The 23,623-nt window shown below is 41.9% G+C and overlaps 3 protein-coding genes across 3 annotated transcripts in view; 2 read left to right on the forward strand and 1 right to left on the reverse strand.

Annotated features, from left to right (window-relative positions):
- The window catches only part of LOC130085010 (adhesion G protein-coupled receptor E1), a 180,854-nt gene that overhangs the window by 74,845 nt on the left and 82,386 nt on the right, over positions 1 to 23,623 (reverse strand). The window lies entirely within an intron of this gene.
- On the forward strand, positions 1,030 to 2,184 carry LOC130086352 (G-protein coupled receptor 4-like). Its single transcript, XM_056252565.1, has one exon. It carries the CDS (start codon positions 1,081 to 1,083, stop codon positions 2,029 to 2,031), a length of 951 nt encoding a protein of 316 aa, XP_056108540.1. The 5' UTR covers positions 1,030 to 1,080; the 3' UTR covers positions 2,032 to 2,184.
- LOC130086336 (G-protein coupled receptor 183-like) lies at positions 15,679 to 20,660 on the forward strand. The gene is made up of 2 exons (XM_056252564.1): positions 15,679 to 15,934; positions 19,550 to 20,660. Exon 2 carries the CDS (start codon positions 19,584 to 19,586, stop codon positions 20,532 to 20,534), a length of 951 nt encoding a protein of 316 aa, XP_056108539.1. The 5' UTR covers positions 15,679 to 15,934; positions 19,550 to 19,583; the 3' UTR covers positions 20,535 to 20,660.

A 23,623-nucleotide genomic window follows, 5' to 3' on the forward strand; every position in this document is an offset into this window, starting at 1 on the left:
CAACAGGAAAGAGCTTTGAGATTGACTGCACAAATAGATTTGTCAAGAAATCTAAGATATATTTTTACAGACTGCCGAAAGCTACAGAAAAGAGAAGCAACTGAATCATTACAATTTCACAGAAACATCTGGACTGCAGGCAGTGAAAGATGGATTTACAGTTATCATTTTGAGTCAATATGTTGAATTTTGGGGTAAAATCACACCCTGTATATTGTATTGTTCTATATTGTATTGACAAATCATCAATTAAATGAGTTTTTCAATAAACACTGACAAAAACTATACAAGTTTTAGGCCTGGACGATATGACAATATATATAACATTGATACAAGTTATAAGTTAGGGGGTCTATATGCTTTGGTTAAGTGGTCACGTGTAAGATCAACAACTTTAAGGACCGCCCACTGATTGCCTTTAAAAACAATTGAGATATAGTATACAAGTATATCCTACAAGATGACAAGGCGAGGGAAGAATACATATTTATATTATTTAGAGAGGTTTTTTGGGGGGTTGGGGGGGCTATTGCTAAATAAATAAATATGTCACAAACCAATTCAGACCAATCTTGTAAGAAAAAGATTTTACCCAAGTTATGGAGTTTGCACTGAACCCATGGAGCCGAAGGATCCTAATAATGCTGAAGTGTCTAAAGGGTACTGTACAATTGTGTTGTTTTAAACAAAATTGAGGAATCATAAAATATTTGTTTTGCCATCCAGCAAAGTCGGCAGTCTCTGACTGTAGTGTGGCATGCTCACTGATTATTTACCTTTGCAATTGCAAAGAAAACTTCTCTACTGATGTAATTCTGTTGAAATTTTGAGTTCTTTTTTTTTTTTTCAGGTAAAATAAAACTAAGTACGAATTGCTTGGATTTATGCAGCACACCGAATGCTGTTTCATAGCACAAAATCACTCAAGAAACACAGAGAAAATCACACTGTGAACTTGGTTTCAGCCAGTCTGATTTTATATTCAGAACTGAATTTGTGAGATTGCCATTGTAATGAGTTCAATTAACACATTATGTTTTACTGCTCATTCTAGAATTTCATTTCAGATCATCAGAAGTCATGGAGGGTCGACTGCGTCATGACACAAGATTCAGCTACATCCTCAGAAGCAACCTGCCCTCCTCTAACCGGACGACCCATTCAGTCAATGCGACGCACGTCTTCAATGTGTTTGATGGGTGTGAAGACATGATGGCTGGTTACATTTTTGACCTAGCTATACAGTCCTTCAACGTGATCGTAGGAATACCTGCCAACATCCTGGTCTTGGCAAACCTAATAAACACCCGGAATGAGCCTTCAACTTCTGACATCTTCCTGGGCTGCCTGGCTTTCATGGACGCCTACTTCGGATGTATGACTATCATAGCGTTCCTCAATCTCTTCCACTGGGAGAGTGCTATGGGTTGGAGGGCTCTGAAGTTCTCTTATGGCGTTAAGGACACCAGCGGGCCGCTCTTCCTCTCGTGTGTCTGTCTGGATCGATTTATAGCCGTTCTCTTCCCCATCGCATTCGGACAGTTGAAGGACATCAAATACAGGATCGGCCTGACCATCGTGGTTCTGCTGCTCACTTTTGCTTATGCTTCGGCCAAAGCCGTTGGTGGTCTGCCCAACTTTGAAAAGGTTTTCACTTTTGAGGTCTTGTTTGCTTTTACCTGGATGGTGGTGTGTAACGCTGCGATCCTCTGGGCCCTGAAACGCTCACGAGGCTCAGGTAAAGATGAGATGCATCCAATGAAAAAAAAGGCGTTTAAGATGGTGCTGTCTATCTTGATCATCATTGTGAGCAACTATCTCCCTACACTTGCTCTATTCCCCTTTGAAGACCATTATCCACACAAGATATTCACTTGCTATGTGCAGCCAGTGGGTTATGCCTTCTTAAACATCAGCAGTACTATCCAGCCCTTAACTTATTTGTCCCGCCTGGAGAAAGTACCATTCTTGCCTGATTCTTGTGTAAAGAAGTTAAGCTGCAAGGAACAAGACAAGCCCTTAAAGGAATGATAACTTCTGCCTGGGTCTGAAATCAATGTACTATACTACTGATATACTGGCATTGATCATAAAATGTAAATTTGTGGCGTAATTTTCATAGTTCTTTAGTTTTCAAAATATCTTTGTAAATTAGTAAACTTGTTGGAAATTTGTAACTACAAATAATTATTTTACTAGATGTTTCTAGACTCTTTCTAGTTGTAATATATACTTTATTCGAAGTGTTAAAGCATAAATGTATCTGTTGTAAATCCTGAGACACACCTAAATGAAACATGCAAAGATTAATTTAAAGAGTTGTGGCGCCACCGTGTGTTACAGACAAGAAAATAAGGCAAAACCAGAAGTTGTTTGTAATAGTTCTCTGAAATAAATCTATTTATTAACTCTATTATCAAATATTTATTTGTTGTCCTTAATTTAAACTACTGTGATCCCATGTGGTAACTGTGACACTTGAGACATCCAATAGCTATATTTTCTGTGTCTCGGTTGTGTGTCAGTTGAAGCGCTATTAGGCCTATGGGTGGAAAGTCAGTTTACAGTGGAAGAATGTAAGGTTGTGAACAGACAAGTTTTTTTCACACATTATCCAGCTGGAAGAAGACAATAGTAGTCAGAAGGAAGAGAGAATGGCATTGCTGACTGAATCCCCTTTTTTTTTAAACTGACTATCTAGCGATTACACTTTTGCTTACAGGAGGCATGATGTAGTTAGAGGATCATTAAGCTTAAAAACAAACAATCAGCTCTTTAAATTTAGAAATGCCACTGAGCTTTTGCTTAGTTCAGTTGTTCTTTTCCTTATGGAGATGCATCATAAATGCCATTTTTTGCAAGTAAGTGTTTGACTAATGAATAATGCCATTTTAATATCATTTTATCAAATTAATTCATGCTTAATTTTATGTCATGTCTCTTAATCTTTAGACATGATCCGAGTTCAGTCAAATCGCTTCAACCCCACTGATCGAGGTGTTTATGCTGGTTTACAAGCAAACTGGTCTTCCAGAGAGAATTGGTCTACACACGTCTACCAGAGGAAAAGAAAGCTGCTGGATGAATCGAGGATTAATGCTATCATTGACCAGGTTTGTGATCTACTATACGTGTTTTTTTTTTTTTATTCCCTCTACTCAGCCTCTTAGCGGATACTGGCTGCCGCTATAGTTAGTTCACACAAAACTGAAAATGATCAAATAATTTACTCACCCTCAAGCCCATAGGTGGCTCCACGGGGTTAATAAAGTCCTTCTGAAGCAAAGCGATGCAATTTTTGTAAGAAAAATATCCATATTTATAACTTTATAATCTCTAATCACTGGCTTCTGTTAACGGCCGTACGCAAGTCTAGTTCCGGCGGAAGAGTGACCTCTGACCCGACGCATGACGTATTGAAGAACGTGGAAGGGCAAAAGATAGAGCAAAACAAAACACTGGTCATGAATTAGAAGCCTAAAACAAGAATTTTTAAAGAGAAATGTCGGAGGAGCTTGAGTTTGTTGCCAAGCCCTATTTGTTTGAACCGCGAGAGGCGTTTACTCTCACCTAAGCTTACGCTACTCCTACATCCTACGTCATACCTCGGGTATATATACCTAGGATGGCTTGAGAGAGAGTAAATTATGGGATAATTTTTATTTTTGGATGAACTAACCCTTTAAGGCCTGTTCACACCAAGAACGATGACTATAAAGACAAACTATAATTATAACTATTTTAGCGTCCACGCCAATGCGCAATATTCTGTTTAAGTACACGCTGCAGTTTTGTCGTCTGCCACTTTAAATGCTCGAGTTCTTTAAAGTAGGGTGGATTCTGATTGGTTGCCAAAGTGGTATAAATATACAGTAAGTAGTATTTACAGTAACGAGTGGGATAGTGACCCAACTCTCAAAACGTGGATTACACCTGTGGTGGGAGATGACTCGAAGGCTCTTAATAAATAGGCCTATAACTACCTCTGAGAGCACAGTTGAATTACTTAATTGAAATCAAATATGGGACCATTGTCATGTGCACACTGATCAGGACATCTGCAACTTTTAAACCATCCAGACTGCTCTCTACTCGTCCCCAACAGCTGCTGAAAGAGGTTTCTAAGTTCCACGTTATGTTCTACAATGTGTACAAGAAAGACGTACTGGTGTAATGGACATAGGCCAGTAAGAGCTGTTCGTGTAAACCTCACTCCCCTGGCCTCAAGAGGCGTGAATGCGTCTGACGCTAGATGCTGTGGTCTTTAGCGTCCTTGTTAGAGTGCCCTCCTCCCACGCCGGAGACTCCGGTTCGAATCCCGCTCAGAGCAGGTCGAGTAGGACTGGCTATATTTGGTGCCGTGACCTGGATGGGAGTGAGGTTTAGGGGATTGAGTGTAACGGACGTAGGCCAGTAAGAGCTGTGCGTGTAAACTTCACCCCCTGGCCTTAAGAGGCACACTAGAGGCTGCAGTCTTTAGCGTCCATGTTAGCGCACCCACCTCCCACGCCGGATACCCCGGTTCAAATGCTCTGAGCTGGTTGAGTAGGACTGGTTACACTAGTTCTGTTTGAAGTTAAAGTGTAACACAAAAGTAAGCTCATTATTATCAATGTTGTTAATTTTCTTAACACGAATGACACATTTTCAGATTTGAATGTGTGTGCGAGGTTTAAAGTCTCTTATTCTCTTGACTGTCGTTTGCAAATATTTGACATGCTTAGTTTCTACCTGTTTGGGTAGAAACATTTTTGTCATCTGCGAATTTTTGTTTTCCTGTTGTATTTTTCTCCTGGCAGGAAAATTGATTCATTTTTATAATTTTATTTGGTCAAAGCACATCACTAGCAATCAGTATCCTATTAAAAGAGGAAATGTATGGCCTCATTAACGCACACTTCCAGCATCTTTGCGTGAAATACAATGAACAATTCGTTTTTTTAAGAACTGAAAGGCCGTTTGGCTGTGACAATGGATAAGCAGGACATTTGTTGAGTGAAAACTGAAAAGCCATCTTTTAAATGCAATCTTCCCATTCCCAATACTCTTCCACCACTGACGTGCAATTTAAGGGAGGATGAGACCTCCCTTAAATTGAGATCTCTTTAGGTAGCCTATACTTTATCAGACATGCACACTGAATTTAAAGCAATAAACATGCACAGACAAATTGGTCGTTCACACACGTTTTATACAGAAATCAGTTTGTTCTATATATGTAGCTTTGATAATTATTCTTATAAAGTCAACGGACATGTTGTAGAAGCATGTAAACCAGCTGCTGAAAATGGGTGCAGCGTTTTAGGTGCGGAGCACGTTCAGATAATTAACCTAATTAACACGAGAGGAGTGCATTCAGTTAATCAACTCAATTAACAAGAGGTATATATAACAGCAGACTTACCTCTGTTCATTGACAGTTTATCAGCATCAGCATCTTGGTTAACCCATTTTGCTACTATGTCACAACTCCAACTCTTCCCGTCCGACGACAAGACCGACTTTGCTCTGGATCCTCAGCCACAATCTGCCGACCCCAGGACCACTCCTTTTCTGCCTGACACCGAACCCGAGCCCCAGGCTTCTTCGTGCAGCTGCCGGCCTGCCCGAACAGCTACACGCTCGCCAAGATGCCGAGGCCAACCCTCGCCTCCACCGGCGAGACATCCAACTTCCTCCCCGGCATCCTCGTATCGATGGACAACAGGCAGAGCAAAGCCCACAGTGCCCAGAATTTGCCTCACTTGAAGCCACCATCTTCCTCCCACACAAGAGTCAGCATGCTTAGAGTGTTGGTCCACAGCGGCAGGCCTTCGGCGATCCTGGGCCGCGCCCCAGATTCCATCCCAGCAAGACTTCACTCTGCGTGGTTACTTATTTGGCGTAGGCCCCGTCCGTAGCTCACAATCCAAGGCTAACGGGATCTGAATTTCCTGCCTGAAGACGAAGGCAGGGGCACAGCCGACCCCCTGGGAGGTCTGGGCAGGGACCATCCTGATGATGGTGGGGAGGATGGAGGTGAATGTTGGCGTCAGCATCTGCGAACTCAGACGTGTAATCACCGATCTTTTATATTACAAGTATTAGAACACGATTGGTTAGATGTGAAGGTAATAAGTGACGTAACAAATGAGTCTTCCTGGCAGAACTTATCCTCACAGTTAAAAAAGTTTTCTCCAAGCTCAAACAATCTCGTATTTGATTAAACAAAGCAAGACTATATTTTCAACTATATTTTCAACCTCTCGTCACCAATCCAACAATAGCAATCCGTTATTGCGTACCTTCATTTAGAAGGTCTCAGGCTAAATACCCTTTTGAACCTCCATTCTTAGATGACTCCAACAAACCCGTTACACGCTTTTGGTTCCAAAAACACCTCAAATCCCCTCTCCGACAATCCCAGCAAAAACAAATTTCTCTAATCACTCTTTCCGCATCAGGACAGCAAACTCAGCAGCCCAAAAAGGCCTCTCCCAGCAGCAGACCAAGCTCTCGGAATATGGTCCGAGATGGACCTTACAAAGCTACATCAGGACAAACCATTTCCACATTTAAAAAAAACACCAAACCCTCATCAGTAAAAAAAAAAAAAACCTCTTGCGAGAGCCTCTTGGCCAAGGATAATTGCATTTTCCGTCCTTAGCAGGTGAGGCTAACCCGTCCGATGCCGTGCCAAATTATGCTGCTCCTCGTTCGTCGGCCAGTAGCACTCACCAATCCGACGCCGTGAGCTGCTCCCCGACCGGGCGTCTTAAATTATGCGGTTCTGCATCAGAAGTTGCACGGGCCTTCCCGGTCAAACAACCAGGCTTCTTTTCGGAACGCCAGCCCGCCAAATCTTGGTGCTCATTTTGGGGGGGGGTCTTTAGTCTGGCGGCTGTCCTTTGCTCATTTGCTTTTGGGGGGAGCACTCTGAGTTCGGCCAAGCTCGGAGCCCTCGACCCGGACAGCAGGTATATACAAGGTATACACTCATCTAAAGGATTATTAGGAACACCTGTTCAATTTCTCATTAATGCAATTATCTAATCTACCAATCACATGGCAGTTGCTTCAATGCATTTAGGGATGTGGTCCTGGTCAAGACAATATCCTGAACTCCAAACTGAATGTCAGAATGGGAAAGAAAGGTGATTTAAGCTATTTTGAGCATGGCATGGTTGTTGGTGCCAGACGAGCCGGTCTGAGTATTTCACAATCTGCTCAGTTACTGGGATTTTCACGCACAACCATTTCTAGGGTTTACAAAGAATGGTGTGAAAAGGGAAAAACATCCAGTATGCTGCAGTCCTGTGGGTGAAAATGCCTTGTTGCTGCTAGAGGTCAGAGGAAAATGGGCCGACTGATTCAAGCTGATAGAAGAGCAACTTTGACTGAAATAACCACTCGTTACAACCGAGGTATGCAGCAAAGCATTTGTGAAGCCACAACACGCACAACCTTGAGGCGGATGGGCTACTACAGCAGAAGACCCCAACGGGTACCACTCATCTCCACTACAAATAGGAAAAAGAGGCTACAATTTGCAAGAGCTCACCAAAATTGGACAGTTGAAGACTGGAAAAATGTTGCCTGGTCTGATGAGTCTCGATTTCTGTAGAGTCAGAATTTGGCGTAAACAGAATGAGAACATGGATCCATCATGCCTTGTTACCACTGTGCAGGCTGGTGGTGGTGGTGGTGTAATGGTGTGGGGGATGTTATCTTGGCACACTTTAGGCCCCTTAGTGCAAATTGCGCATCGTTTAAATGCCACGGCCTACCTGAGCATTGTTTCTGACCATGTCCATCCCTTTATGGCCACCATGTACCCATCCTCTGATGGCTACTTCCAGCAGGATAATGCACCATGTCACAAAGCTCGAATCATTTCAAATTGATTTCTTGAACATGACAATGAGTTCATAAAATGGCCCCCACAGTCACCACATCTCAACCCAATAGAGAATCTTTGGGATGTGGTGGAACGGGAGCTTCGCCCTGGATGTGCATCCCACAAATCTCCATCAACTGCAAGATGCTATCCTATCAATATGGACCAACATTTCTAAAGAATGCTTTCAGCACCTTGTTGAATCAATGCCACGTAGAATTAAGGCAGTTCTGAAGGCGAAAGGGGGTCAAACACAGTATTAGTATGGTGTTCCTAATAATCCTTTAGATGCGTGTATATACAGCAGACTTACCTCTGTTCATTGACAGTTTATCAGCATCCCTCCATCACCCCATCTCCTCACTTCTAGTTCTAATTCTTCCTATCTCAACCGGGGGTATTACAAATTCCGAGCTCGGAGCCCTCTCTACGGACAGTACACCAAATACGCATAACCTTTACCCTATTTAATTATATGTAAGTGTGAACTTGTAAAATTTGTTTTGAACTCCTCATTGCGTCTGTTACGCAGTTTTGTTTGTAAGTAGGAATATGTGTCCATGCTTTATTTCTGTTTTCTGCAACATACAATTTTAGGAAATTAATCATATTAATAAATGTTTTCTTTGCATAATATGCATTCTGTGATGTGGGACATGAACAGTGACCATTCCCAAGCCTTTCACATTGACATGGTCGCACACCACAATTTTATTCTGTACGTTAAAAGAGAGCAACAACTAAACAACAAAACAAAAACTAAGGAGAACGTTAAGAGTGGCCTCAGACACAATCACTTTTACGCTTCTAGGATAGTCACAAGTGGAAAGTTTGGGATTATGTTTTTGTGATGCTGTCAGTATGTTTTACTATGTCAGGCTCAGTGTTGTAGTATGGAGGAAAGACTTACATTAGAAAGAGCAAGACCTTGTCTGGTAATCTGGCACATGGCAAGAGTAGATTGCTGAGTAGCATTTCTAGGGGTATTTAGCATTTACACGTAATACTGCCTAACACACAAATTTAAACAGCATCAACCCAATGAAAAGTTTAGCATAATTAGCATATCTTAAATGGTTTCATGATGAGTCTTGAATCTAGCTTGGTAACTAAAAGTTCACTGGAAATTAAACAGAAATTTTAAGTTTAATTTTGCCTGTCTGTGAATGTGTGATCAAATGCAGTGACAAGTTAGGTCACACACATATGCAAATTAAGGGGCATGTATTGGACTTTCAGACATACTAATTTATTTACTTCTAAACAATGTGAGATACTGTTGTTTTATCTGTGATTCCATGTCATTTGGGATTTGCAAGTTTGCATTTTCAAGATTTGCCATGTACAGGTCTTTTGTATGATTTCCATTACACGAGAGTAGATGTTAAAACTTCATGCTGATTTGTACTCGGCTTTCGCCAAGATAAGAACTAAGACGTAGCTTTACAGTAAACTATGCTTCTCCATCCATTTACGCTTCTTTCCATACGGTGGTGTGACTCCCCTTCTGTCCGGCGTTAACGGCTGCAGTGTACTTGGCGCGTCAGCACACGCAACGGCTGCAACTACAGGACCAACACGACAACCGTCTGGATTGAGCCGAGTAGGGGACATCTCTAGGGTCTTCAAGTGGGCACCTTCCGTCCTCAGTGTTTCGTCGACTAGCCCACGACACCTCAAGAGGGCTCGTCAGTGACTCTGGCGTCCCAGAGTCACCCCCCTCCGTCCCCCACTCATCTCAGCCCAGCTTACTGACCTCTACATCCCTCCTGCTGCTGAGACCTAACCACAATCTCACAATCTCTCCGCAACCCAACCATACGCGCCAACCCGTTTGACTAAGGCTGTCGAGCCCCACTGGTGCGTTAATAGGCAGTTTCAGTGGCAACGGTTCCGTATGGCTTACCACCTACCGCAAAATACAATATCTGCCCAATCACCCGTCATTCGCGCAATATCCACAGGAACGTATACAAATAAACCAACAGCCTCTTCAAGTTTTCTACCAAAACGTAGCGTGGCGGCCTGTACACAGCCAGCTAGAATCTTTCCGTCTCAACCACAGCCAGTTGCTGCTCCTTTCTGCTGCTTCAGATAAGTTCTTTACTGTGCGACGCAACTCTTGGCCGCTGAATCCGACGTCTCTGAGGAACCGGGTTGTAGAGTGTGCCACGAACCCTCGACAACCCACTTCCACTGGATAAACCTGGACTCTCCATCCTCGCTGTTCTGCTTCAGTGGCCAGATGAGCATACCGCAGTTTCTTCCTCTCATATGCCTCATCTACCGCATCCTCCCATGGCACTGTTAACTCTATCAGTTGAACAATGCGTGCTGATCCAGACCACAAAAAATATCTGGTCGTAGGTTAGTGGTGGCAATCTCAGGTGGAAAAATAAGCCGTTGATCAAGATCAGCCAGCATCTTCCAGTCCCTAGCAGCTTCCAGTTGTCCTGGGCGAGAATTGGTGTTAACACCTTTTCTTGGTGGTTGCTCGCCTGGGCGAAGGAATATTGTCTTCTGCGTGTAACGTTTTGCTGGAACAGGCGGCAACTTATTGGTCATACTACGCTTGCCTTCCAATGCTAAAGCCAAACATCGCAGTACTTGGTCATGGCGCCAAGTAAACCGACCTTGGCTAAGAGCCACCTTACATCCTGTCAAAATGTGCCTTAATGTGGCAGGTGATGAACACAAAGGACAAGAGGGATCCTCTCCTACCCAGAGGTTTAGGTTCTGCGGTGATGGGAGAACATCATATGTTGACCTAATAAGGAAACTGATCCTACTCTCTTCCATTGACCAAAGGTCTTGCCAGCCCATCTTGCGTTGTTCCACACTCTCCCATCTCATCCACTCTCCCTGCTTGGCCTGGGAAATGGCTTTTAAACACCTCATCCTCTCCTCCTGCTTTCGCACCTCGTTGACTACCAGCTTCCTCCTTTGAGCTGGGCCTGCCTTGTGCCATTTAGGAGGAGCTAAACTGAGCCCAAAACCCCCTCTTCCATGCTGTACCTGTCCCACGATATCCCCAATTTGAAGGGCAGCCTTTGCCTCTACAACAGATTTCTTTGCTGACCACTTTCTTCCAGTTTTTAACACAGGTGCTGCCTCCCTTACACATTTGTCGCGTGACTCTACTAAGGTCATTTCCAGTCTGACCTTGGCACACTTAAACTCCTCGGTTAAAGCAGAGACTGGCAGCTGCAATATTCCTTTACTATAAAGTCCCACTCTGCTGAGGCAGCGTGGAACTCCCAACCATTTCCTGATGTATGAACTTATCAATGGTTCCAGCTTATCCACTGTTGTCAAAGAAACGTCGTACACGGTCAGTGGCCACAGCAACCTCGGCAGTAGACCAAACTGAAAGCACCAGAGTTTTAGTTTGCCAGGTAGAGCACAGCTGTTTATGCTCTTCAGCCCTTCCACTGCTTGTCGTCTAACTTCTCCCACCCGAACTGTGTCCTTTAGATCCCCATCGTACCATCTCCCAAGACTCTTCACTGGCTTCTCATAAACTATTGGTATTGCCTCACCATTAATGAAGAATCTTTTATCTACTACCTTTCCTTTAACTATCGAGATGCTCCTTGATTTAGAGGGCTTAAATTGCATTCGTGCCCATTCAATATTATCTGTTAACTTCCCCAATAACCGATTAGTGCAGGATACTGTTGTAGTCATGGTTGTCATGTCATCCATGTATGCTCTGATTGGTGGTAGTCGCATCCCAGAAGCCAAGCGCTCTCCTCCCACTACCCATCTTGTTGCCCTAATGATTACTTCCATTGCCATGGTAAAAGCCAGTGGAGAAATGGTGCATCCTGCCATTATTCCAACCTCTAGGCATTGCCATGCAGTGCTGGATTTTGGAGTTGAGAAACTGAATTGCAAATCTCCAAAATAGGCTTTCACTAAATTGTTATTGACAAAAATTGTTATTGTAAAGTGATCCTCATTTCATTAAAGTGATTCTCATTTCAACCAGATGATCCCACAGTAGCTGCACGTATCTCAAGCTGTCTGGCGGGCATCTCGGCATGGATGAAGGAACATCACCTGCAGCTCAACCTGGCAAAGACTGAGCTTTTCGTCCTCCCTGCCAATCCATCTCTACAACACGACTTCGTTCCAGCTAGATTCATCATCAATCACCCCATCAAGGTCAGTCAGAAATCTTGGAGTAATATTTGATGACCAGCTGACCTTCACAGACCATTACAAAGACAACTCGATCATGCCAGTTTGCACTGCACAACATCAGGTAGATCAGGCCTTTCCTAACTGAGCATGCAACACAACTTCTCGTCCAGGCCCTGGTCATATAGGCTGCATTACTGCAATGCTCTTCTGGCTGGTCTTCCATCATGTGCAACTAAACCTCTACAAATGATTCAGAACTCTGCAGCTCGTCTTGTCTTCAACGAGCCCAGAAGAGCTGTAACAAATTAGCTCTATGAACTATTAATAATCAATAATAACTTGTTATGATTAATTATGAATATTTGGGTCAGTTAATTGGATTAACTTGATGTGGCTAAATCAGAACCATCGGCTTATCTATTTTCAGAGCACTTCATTTAAATTGATACCTTGCATAGCTTTGTAGTGTGGGAACAATTCTTGAAGTTGTTGAAAATTGAAGTCGTTGATGGTTCTGTGAGTGTCAAATGTGGAAGTTGGTTGAAAGTTCTCTCTCTCTCTCTCTCTCTCTCTCTCTCTCTCTCTCTCTCTCTCTCTCTCTCTCTCTCTCTCTCTCTCTCTCTCTCTCTCTCTCTCTCCTTCTCTCCATGAGCGCATGGCTGGTTGGGCGTCCAGGCCTGTTTGCCGGCCCTGGGCCAGAGAAGCCTCACAGTGCAATTGGTAGGAGTTGCGATGGACTTCTTCTGTGTTGAATGAAGATGTTGTGGCAAACTTCTGAGGTTGTCCTTGATTTTGTTGTGGTTTAGAGAGAGTCCTCTCTCTCCTGAATGAGCACATGGCTAGTTGTAAGTCAAGGCCTGTTGCCCTGGGGTCTGGGGCCTGGTGCCAAGACCTTCTGGTCCTAGTTGGGGGAAACACAGATCCCAGAATGAGTTTTAAATATTCTTAGTTAACCATAACAAATAATTGTGTCTGATTGGTCTCAGTAGTTACAGAGCCCACATCACTCCTCTGTTCATCTCTCTGCACTGGCTACCACTCGCAGCTCGCATCAAGTTCAAGGCATTGACGCTTGCTTACAGATCTATCACAGGCTCAGCTCCCTCCTACTTTCACTAGCTCCTACGAGTCTACGTCCCTACCAGAAGCCTACGATCAGTCAATGAGCGACGGCTCGTGGTACCATCACAGAAAGCCAAAAAATCACTCTCTAGAACATTCTCATTCACGGTTCCATGCTGGTGGAATGATCTCCCCACCGTCATCCGGAATGCAGAATCCCTGACAACATTCAAAAGACAACTGAAAATTCATCTCTTTCGTGAGCAAAAAAAAAAAAAAGTTCCTTTTCCCTTAATACTCCCTTGTCTGGCTTATCCTACTCTGCACTTTGTATTTTGAGCACTTCTTGCGTCGGTTTTGCCTCTTCACGATGACTCGCTTTAATTTAGTCCTAATTTGTAAGTCGCGTTGGATAAAAGCGTCTGCTAGATGACTAAATGTAAATGATCCACATACCCATGGCTGATTTTTTTTTTGTACTATTGCAGTTCAACTCTCTCACAACAGAACTGCAAATCAAGCAAAGTTTGGGCTTTTTTCTCCATATTTGCCATACACAGTAGTCATAATTTAATTGTCTATCAATGCCAAAGTCACAGTATCAATACATGTATCAATACATGCACCCACTACTACTATGCAGGTCACAGACATACAAGCACATCAAAATGTGTGATCGATGTCAAAACGGAATGTGCATATTTTGTTTGACACATGCTTCTCAATATTCCTTCTGATACCTCTTTTATCAATCAAAGAGTTGTCTGTGCAGGAAGAGGATGGATCTCTTTCCCAGATTCTCCCTGAACTGGCACATCACCTAGACCTATCACATCAGAGCCATCAACATGGACAATAAATCTGACCTGTGTGTGGCAACAGTTCTTTTAGCTTGTGAAAGGCTTCCTCGCATTCAGTTAAATATGTCTTAGAGGAGCCGTGTTTTTTCTTGTCCAGTTCGTGGGCTGCCAATGTAGCAAAATGGAGAATGTTTTTCCTGTCAAAAAACAAACACACACTAGAGAATGAGCTCCAAAGAGAATTAGAGAAATTTCCAAAAAATGCTAATCAAACAAAGGCAAGAACTTGCACACTTACTAAATACTCCCAAACAAATTTTTAATAACAAACCATGTGGTTTACGTTTCAACGCATGCAAGTTCTGATGAAGACTCGCATGAGTCAAAATATTAACCACAGGGTTTGTTATTAAAATTGTTTTAAGCATTTAGTAAGTGAGAGAGGTAATTCCCTTGTATAACCAATCTCCTGCCGATTTGTCCAAGAAAAGCTCATGCTTTCCTTTTTTTTCTGTGATATTCATTTGGCTTCCAGCTTTTCCATGTGTGGTCTAATTTTGCCATAACCAATAACGTAACCTCCTTCAGCCCGAGATATGCTATAGGATCCAGCACTCCTCTGTGACCCTACAGAGGATGAAGCGGTATGGAAGGTGGATGAACGGATAAATAAGGATTCAACCATTCTTCTGGTTGATGGTCAGTTATGTCATTTAAAGCCTTTAAAACATATTTTAGATGGTAGAGAATCTTTTTTCAGGACCTACTGTAGATCACCACATCATCCAGGTAACATCTATTAAACTTTAAAAAGTAGTGGCCCATGGACACAAAATGGCATTATGGTATACTGGTTAAGCCCATGGGAAAGCTGTACAACAGGGGAACTCAATCCTGATCTAACTTCCTGCAGAGTTTAGATCTGACATTCTTCAAACACACTTGAACTAGGTAATTAAGGTTTGCAGTTATAAAATGCAGTTGTGTTAGAGTATAGGGATGGAACTAAACTCTGCAAGAGTGTAGATCTCTATGAGCCGGATTGATCCCCATATGTATACTGTAGGAACTACAGTACGTACAGTAAGTGTATGAGTAATTGGCACTTGCTAGTTTCCTTTACAAATACCTGATATATAAGATAACCCTTGTCACTTATTTCATAAGACTTTCTAGAGTCTTGATACACAATCATAAAAATCGATTTCTCCAACTTGTGAAACCCTCCATCAAGAGCAGCCACATACAGTAACACACAGCAGTCATGCTAGTGCACACATACTGGCAGCAGAGTCCTGCACCTGTGCTCTCTGTTTGCAATGAAAGAGGGTGACAGACTGACATGAGGGCCTCTGGGCCGGTGGTATAAAACCAGGACCTGTCCCAAGATGCAAATCTGCCCCCAGACCGAGTTTTGGAGCATGTAAGTCGGAGTCAGGGGAGAGGTGTTGTGTGACGGGCTGGATCATGCCTCACCGAACCCATTTATTCTCTCTGATCTGACTGAATTTATGCAGTCTTTTCACTGCCCTGATACATATAGTAATCTTTATAATAATGGTACAATGTGCTTTTGTACAGATTCAATTTATTAAATGTTTTGTCAATTTGGAATGAGTAACATATTGGCTAAATTACTTTCAGACAAATTGATTTTGTATCATTCCAAAATGGACATGTGGGAACCTTGTAGGCAGAAAATGTAAAAACTGAAAGATCTCTCGCTTTTTCTTAGAAAAGCTGCTCTTTCCCATTGCTAAATTGGATCCATATGATTCAAAATAATCCAAAGTAATCCTAATGAGTAAGTTCTAAAACAACACACTATGAGCTTTTACCAAGAAAACATCCACCAAAATAGTTCTGATCCTGTGAGGACAGATGAATCTAGAAAACACAGTCTAATTCACCATCAGGGACCGAGTCAAGAAAGCACCTCAAAAAAGACCCTGCCTCCTATCAACAATTGCAATTCCTCCTGGCCTCGTGATGTTTATAAAGGCGACTCCACAGTCTGACCCGCATCTTTACGACTAAAAACGTCTATCTGGTAAGAAGCACACGTTTTCTTGTCTTTTCTATCTTTTCAATCTTCATGTTATTGATAGCCCTAAATACTTGTATGCATGCCTTAATAATGTCATTATTTGTGCCATAGGTTTTTTTCATTAAATGAATGGTTGTTTATTTTGCAGTTGTTTAGGTTGTGCTGAGAGTATGTTCAACTATTCTAACTAAAAAGAGTTTTTAATATTGCAATGTAAAATGACACTGATGGTAATGGGAGATCTTTGGTACATTTTTTAAACTTTGAAGTTTTCTTTTAATAGGATTGTTTTTTCAGCATTTTTATAACGGTAACTAATAAAATGTGTTGATTTAAAATTGTACTTGCTAGATTTAGCTAAATTTAAAACTAGCTACATTTTTTACCATTCAAATACAAGTACAAGACTTGTAGGTGGAAGGTGAAAAAAAAGGTCTTTTGGAGAAGGGAAATTGATAATTTTTTACTCATTCAAAGTTTTAATATTTGTCCCAAACCATCTTAACAATACTGATGCAGTACATTATTGGCAAAATGAGAAGAGAAATCAGCTATGTGAATTCAGTAACTGGTCATACCAGCAAAGTGATTTAGAAATTTTGCAGAGTTTAGCAGAATCATGTTGAGTAGCATGTGGGAAAACAGTGTTTGTTTCCATAACTGATTAACATTCATCTGGTATTATTTTGGTGAGAGGACAGAAGAACAAAAGAACAAAACCAGGAGCCAATTTTATTTTTCTCTTTGCATTAATGCTGTGCCTTGGCAATTTATGCCTTTTCTGGTCTATTTTAGTCATGATGGAGTCAACACTCAAACCAAGTGAATATTATGTATTTATCATAACATTAATATTACCAACATTATTATCAGTATTATAAACAGTCAAGCCTTCATTGGGGGTGTCTGGCTCACTTGGTGTAAGATCCGTCACAGGTTGAATTCCAAAGATCCAGAAGAAGAGCACACAATCAATTTTCAAAAGAGAGTCTGTATGCTATAACTCTTGCATGGAAAATAAGAGATTATGTGGCCGAATCCCAGGAAAACATATTTATTCTTTTTTATTTATTATGAGAATTGATTAGCTTTACTGTACCTCTAGCACTATTAACAAAGATTCACCCCACTACATGTTTGGCTTCAGCAGAAGTGAAAGGGGTGGTGAGGAGGAAAGTAGCACAAGGAGCTCAAAAAAGTTACCAATAGGTAAATTCATTCATTCATTTTCAATAATGTAAGGATACAACCCCTTAAAACTGCCTCAAACTGCTTTCACCAGTTGATGAAATTATCAATCAAAAACACACCTTCTTGCAATCTATACTTTTGCTAAGTTGGTGTTGCACCTGTCACAGAGAAGAGGGGGGAGGGATGTGGTTGAAATTTGTTTGGCTATTTCCCTGCCATAGTGTAATGATTATGTAAATGAAAGTTGTTTCAGATATAGCATACGTGGTTAATTTTTTTCTTCTTCTTTGAAGCATGCATAAGACCATGAATATACATTAAGGGAGTAAAGGGTCAATTCTGTTTTTATTTTGTCTTTAAATTTGGAATTATACTGATTTAAAGCAGTGTTTCCCAACCCTGGTCCTTCAGTACCACAACAGTAGACATTTTGGATGTCTTTCTTATCTAACACACCCATTTCAGGTGTTGGAGTCTCTACTTAACGAGCAAGTTGAATCAGGCCTGATTATGGAGACATACAAAAAGTTATGTAGTGTTGGGCGTACATCGGAACCACTGATGAGAACCACTGATTGAGAGTGTGTGAATAGTTCACAACAGACTTCTCAAATATCTTTAACACTTGTCAAAATCAAGTTTCCATTGTCCCCCTCTAGCTGGTTGAAAACCCCAGGGCTGAAGGAGAAAAACACGACTGATTAAGATCAATCCCCGGGAGCCTCCTTATCCTTTAGCAGACGTACCACTGGAGAAAGTTTAGCCTGAAGGCAGAGAGAGTAGGGCCACAAGGGTCCTTCTGAGACCCTTGTGGAGCAGTGGTACAGAGAATGACATGACAAGAACTCATGAAGCTTGCTGTCCCTTCAGACTTGACTTAGGGTGGTGCTTCACCAACGCTCTACTATAAAGGAGACAGATGAACCACAGAAGTTGTGGTTTGATATGTTTTATGTTTCCCAACGTTTGTCCTGGAGGACCCCCAGCAGTGCACCTTTTGCATGTCTCCTTACTTAACTGTAACACATCTATTTCAGATCTTGAAATCTATAGTAATGAGGTGTTTGATTGGAGCAGGGATGTCCAATCCTGGTCCTGGAAGGCCAACGTCCTGCATGATTTATTTCCTACCCTAATGAAATACGTCTAAACCAGCTTAGGAAAATATTCAAGATGACTAGAAACTTCCAGGTTGGTGTGTTGGGCCAAGTTCTGCAGGACATTCACTCTCCAGGAGGAGGATTGGACACCCTTGGATTAGGGAAACATACCAAATGTGCAGTGTTGGGGGTCACTCCAGAACCAGGGTTGGAGAAAAACAGTGAATTAAATCATGCAACACATGACATCCCTGGCAAATCAATTTTCATGTTAAATCAATACTATTCAGAATGTACTTTTCACAATGGGGCTGGTCTCATGTCTGTCTATTATGGACCCTGAATTCCCTCTTGACAGTTGTTCTGCACAGATGTGTTTTTGTGTACTCTGTGTACTCGTGTTTGTGCTGTGGCTCCCCTCCTATGGGTAAATGTAGCGGGATAACAGGAGAATATCCCTGGGGGGAGACACTGTTTGTCATAGCTGATGTATTGTCAGATCTCAAAATTTGAGATGATCCATTAAGATTGAATCTGGTCAGATGCCCTGTACCAAATAGAACTCATTACCACTCAGGAAAGTGTACAACTCTGCTCCTAAAGGACAGCCTTCCTGCACACTTCAGTTGCAACCCTGTACCAAAACATGAAGTAATCATGTCATTCTCAAGTAACCTGAACACCTTGATTAGCTGGTTCAGGTTTATTTGATTCGAGTTGAAGCTAAACTCTGTAAGACAGTAGCACTCCAGGAACATAATTGGCTACCCCTGGGGAAGACCTTAATGGACTTTACAAGTCTATGAAGCTTACAGTATAATTCCACGTGCACAAATGCCATGTTGGCCTTACCTATTAAGTGGTGTACGTCAGGGTTACCAATACTGGATAGCTAGCTTCCTGCATGTTTAAAGGCCCATGCATGCAATGGAGCTAAACCCTGCAGGATTTTCCTGTCCAGGAGCAGGATTGGCTACCCCTGCCTCACTAAGAGGACACAAGCCAGGGATGTTCAATCCTGCTCCTGAAGAGCCAATGTCCTACAGAGTTTAGCCTACCCCTACACACCTGTGTGGTTTCTAGTCAAGGCATGGATTAGCTGGTTCAAGGATGCATTATTGATATGCAGGACAGTGGCCCTCCTGGAGCAGGTTTGGTCAGCCCTAAAATAAACACTTCACCATTCAAGGCTCTATTTAGAATAAAACAATCTAAATCTGATATCCATTTCTAAAACATATATCATTAATGTTAACAGGAATACCTAATTATATTGCCATGTTAATTTGTTCAATTATCTTTATAATGTCATTTTCTCCTCCTCCAGAATTTCATTCATTGGTTTCAGTTCCTTAGAAGTCATGGAGGGTCAACTAGGTCACAACACAAGAACAAGATACATCCTCAAAAGCAACCTGAATTCTTCTAACCTAACGACCGATTCAGCCAATGCGACGCACGTCTTTAGTGTGTTCGAAGGGTGCGAACAAATGATGAGTGGTATCCTTTTTGACCTAACTATACAGTCCTTCAATGTGATCATAGGAATACCTGCCAACATCCTGGTCATAGCAAACCTAATAAACACCCGGAATGAGCCTTCAACTTCTGACATCTTCCTGGGCTGCCTGGCTTTCATGGACGCCTACTTCGGATTTATGACTATCATATCGTTCCTCAATCTCTACCACTGGAAGAGTGCTATGGGTTGGATGGCTCTGAAGTTCTCCTTTGGTGTTAAGGACACCAGCGGGCCGCTCTTCCTCTCGTGTGTCTGTCTGGATCGATTTATAGCCGTTCTCTTCCCCATCGCATTCGGACAGTTGAAGGACATCAAATACAGGATCGGCCTGAGCATCGTGGTTCTGCTGCTCACTTTTGCTTATGCTTCGGCCAAAGCCGTTGGTGGTCTGCCCAACTTTGAAAAGGTTTTCACTGGTGAGGTCTTGTTTGCTTTTACCTGGATGGTGGTGTGTAACGCGGCGATCCTCTGGGCCCTGAAACGCTCACGAGGCTCTGGTAAAGATGAGATGCATCCGATGAAAAGAAAGGCGTTTAAGATGGTGATGTCTATCTTGATCATCATCATGAGCAACTATCTCCCTCCAGTTGCTCTGTTCCCCTTTGAAGACCATTATCCACACAAGATATTCACTTGCTATGTGCAGCCAGTGGGTTATGCCTTCTTAAACATCAGCAGCACTATCCAGCCCTTAACTTATTTGTCCCGCCTGGAGAAAGTACCATTCTTGCCTGATACTTGTGTAAAGAAGTTAAGCTGCAAGGAACAAGACAAGCCCTTAAATGAATGATAACTTCTGCCAGGGTCTGAAATCAATTTACTATACTACTGATATACTGGCATTGGTCATAAAATGTAAATTTGTGGCTTAATTTTCATAGTTTTTTAGTTTTCAAAATATCTTTGTAAATTAGTAAACTTGTTGGAAATTTGTAACTACAAATAATTATTTTACTAGATGTTTCTAGACTCTTTCTAGTTGTAATATATACTTTGTTTGAAGTGTTAAAGCATAAATGTATCTGTTGTAAATCCTGAGACACACCTAAATGAAACATGCAAAGATTAATTTAAAGAGTTGTGGCGCCACCGTGTGTTACAGACAAGAAAATAAGGCAAAACCAGAAGTTGTTTGTAATAGTTCTCTGAAATAAATCTATTTATTAAATCTATTATCAAACCTTTATTTGTTGCCCTTAATTTAAACTACTGTGATCCCATGAGGTAACTGTGACACTTGAGACATCCAATAGCTATATTTTCTGTGTCTCGGTTGTGTGTCAGTTGAAGAGCTATCAGGCCTATGGGTGGAAGTCAGTTTACAGTGGAAGAATGAAAGGTTGTGAACAGACAAGTTTTTTTTTTCCCCACATTATCCAGCTGGAAGAAGACAATAGCAGTCAGAAGGAAGAGAGAATGGCATTGCTGACTGGATCAGCTCTTTAAATTTAGAAATGTCACTGAGCTTTTGCTTAGTTCAGTTGTTCTTTTCCTTATGGAGATGCATCATAAATGCCATTTTTTGCAAGTAAGTGTTTGAATAATGAACAATACCATTTTAATATCATTTTATAAAATGTATTCATGCTTAATTTTATGTCATGTCTCTTAATCTTTAGACATGATCCGAGTTCAGTCAAATCGCTTCAACCCCACTGATCGAGGTGTTTATGCTTGTTTACAAGCAAACTGGTCTTCCAGAGCGAATTGGTCTACACACGTCTACCAGAGGAACAGAAAGCTGCTGGATGAATCGAGGATTAATGGCTATCATTGACCAGGTTTGTGATCTACTATACGTGGTTTTTGATAATCTTTCCTGAATTTCTTTTACAGAATGACTTAAAGGGTTAGTGTAGGTGCCAGGCATGGATTGATGTCTTTGTTTTGAAAATTTTCACTTCCAGTTTGTTAGGTCACTTCGTATAGGTGCAGAGACGCGGGAAGTCATTTTCAACAGGCGGTGCTGGGTTGGGGTGGGGAGGTGCGTGCGTGCGTGCGTGCGGGGGGGGGGGGGGGGGGGGGGGTTCGACCAAGCAATTACAGGAACGTGGTTATAGGAAAAGTCCACTTCTAAACAGATCTATTAATTACTAGTACCTAGAAAAGCGCTTTATAAATGTAACGAATTATTACTACTCTCCCTCAAAACCTTTTTTTTCCATTTGCATTCACGCAGGCCAAGTGGCCATGGGGACTATAAGGAGGAGTAAGGGAGTGATGCAAGCACGGCAACGATCTTTACACCGTAAAACTTCAAATAATAGCCGAGTTCCAAATAGACGCCTGTCACTTTTACACGCCTGGTGTGGCGACAGGTTTGGGTAAATAAAGGCCGGTTTCAAATAGAGGCCGGGTCTGTTTTTTAGCTTCGGGTTGTATTTAATCTTCTAAAACCCGTCGGATCGTCCGCTTTTTGGCGGCTGCCAAAGCCTTTTTTGATCGGTGAGTGTTGTAGAGTAGAATGACTGATGCGTTTGACACATAGTTTGACAGGGCGCAAACGAGCAGAGAGAGAGAGAGAGAGAGAGAGAGAGAGAGAGAGAGAGAGAGAGAGAGAGAGAGCCCCGGCCGCGCGCGCGCACTCTCACGTCTTCACACAACACAAGCGCTGTCTTGCTCTTGCTCTCTTTCTCTCTCCCTCGCGCATATTAATCAAAATCAATGGACATGATAGTAAAAGGTTCGTTTCTTTATAATAGGCATGCTAATCACAATCATATAGGCTACCATCTGGCCTGCACGGCGGCAGGAAAAAGACGCAGAGATGTAAGACACCATGTCTCTACCTTACGATGATTTTGGTACACCAAAGGTCAGGGCTGCCAACTCTCACGCATTGAGCGTGAGACTCACGCAATGGGCTCTATGCACGGCGGTATTTCCGGTGAAGGTCTAAGGATGCTGGATTACTTCCGCCGATCGTAGAGTCCAATGCTGTACCGAGAATTTATATTGGTTTTTATACTCTATTGCTATAATAAAGAAACGTTAGTCACAAAAACAGACAAAACAGACACCCCTCATTTTGTTTATGCTTCTTTGTTTATTATATTAAATAAACATAACTATATATAAAATTACATCTAAACGTATTAAAGTTTCGTTTCAAAGACGAGAGGACAGTAGATTTTGAAGACTCTGCCATAATCCCGTTTTCCTCGGTTTTCCTCCGCTTTAAATCTCCCCAACCGGAAACGCACGAGCATCCTTGCATCAAACGCGGAAGTTATGCGTGCATATAGCCCATTGAGCCAATTCTCACGCTCTCACGCCACACCCCCGATTTCTCACGCTGAAGTGTCAACCCGGTCGGTCAAATGCCTGAAAGATAAGTTTATCTATAGATCTACCAGTTGAGCCATTCGTGATCGACTAGTTTTTACCGCAAATTAGTTAAAATATCCTCTATAGCGAGCGAGCGTGCATGCGAGACAGATGTGTTGAGCTCCTAACGGCGCGCTCCTAACCGCGCACGCGCACGACGGCAGAGAGGTAAGCGAGCTTGCGTGTCTTTCGCAACACAACCCAGTGGACAGTTACACTGTATTGAGACAGTTGAGAAATAATAATATTTTTACAGTTTTCAACAATAATTGTCATTGTTGAACCCTTGCTCTTATTATATTTCTGATTTCTCAGTTTTGTCATTATTTTAGCAAATAATTTATTTTATATGTTTTGAGACAGTTTGTTTTAAGAAGTTTAAAGAGTTAGTAAAAGAGTAAAGTAAAAGTTAAAACTTTTTTATTTAAGTAGGCATCTATTTTTTATTAAGTAGGCCTATTTATTTTGTATTAATACACAACCTTACTGTATTCATTCATAATGTATCATTATTGCGTGACATTTGTGTCAATAATCGTCAAGCACAGGGGA

The sequence above is a fragment of the Rhinichthys klamathensis genome, unplaced genomic scaffold (genome assembly GCF_029890125.1).
Source record: "Rhinichthys klamathensis goyatoka isolate OS25496 unplaced genomic scaffold, OSU_Roscu_1.1 h1tg000004l_1, whole genome shotgun sequence".
NCBI lineage: Eukaryota > Metazoa > Chordata > Actinopteri > Cypriniformes > Leuciscidae > Rhinichthys > Rhinichthys klamathensis.

Coding starts and splice junctions, on each gene's coding strand:
- LOC130086352 (XM_056252565.1), top strand. CDS start 1,081: ATGGAGGGTCGACTGCGTCATGACACAAGATTCAGCTACATCCTCAGA.
- LOC130086336 (XM_056252564.1), top strand. CDS start 19,584: ATGGAGGGTCAACTAGGTCACAACACAAGAACAAGATACATCCTCAAA.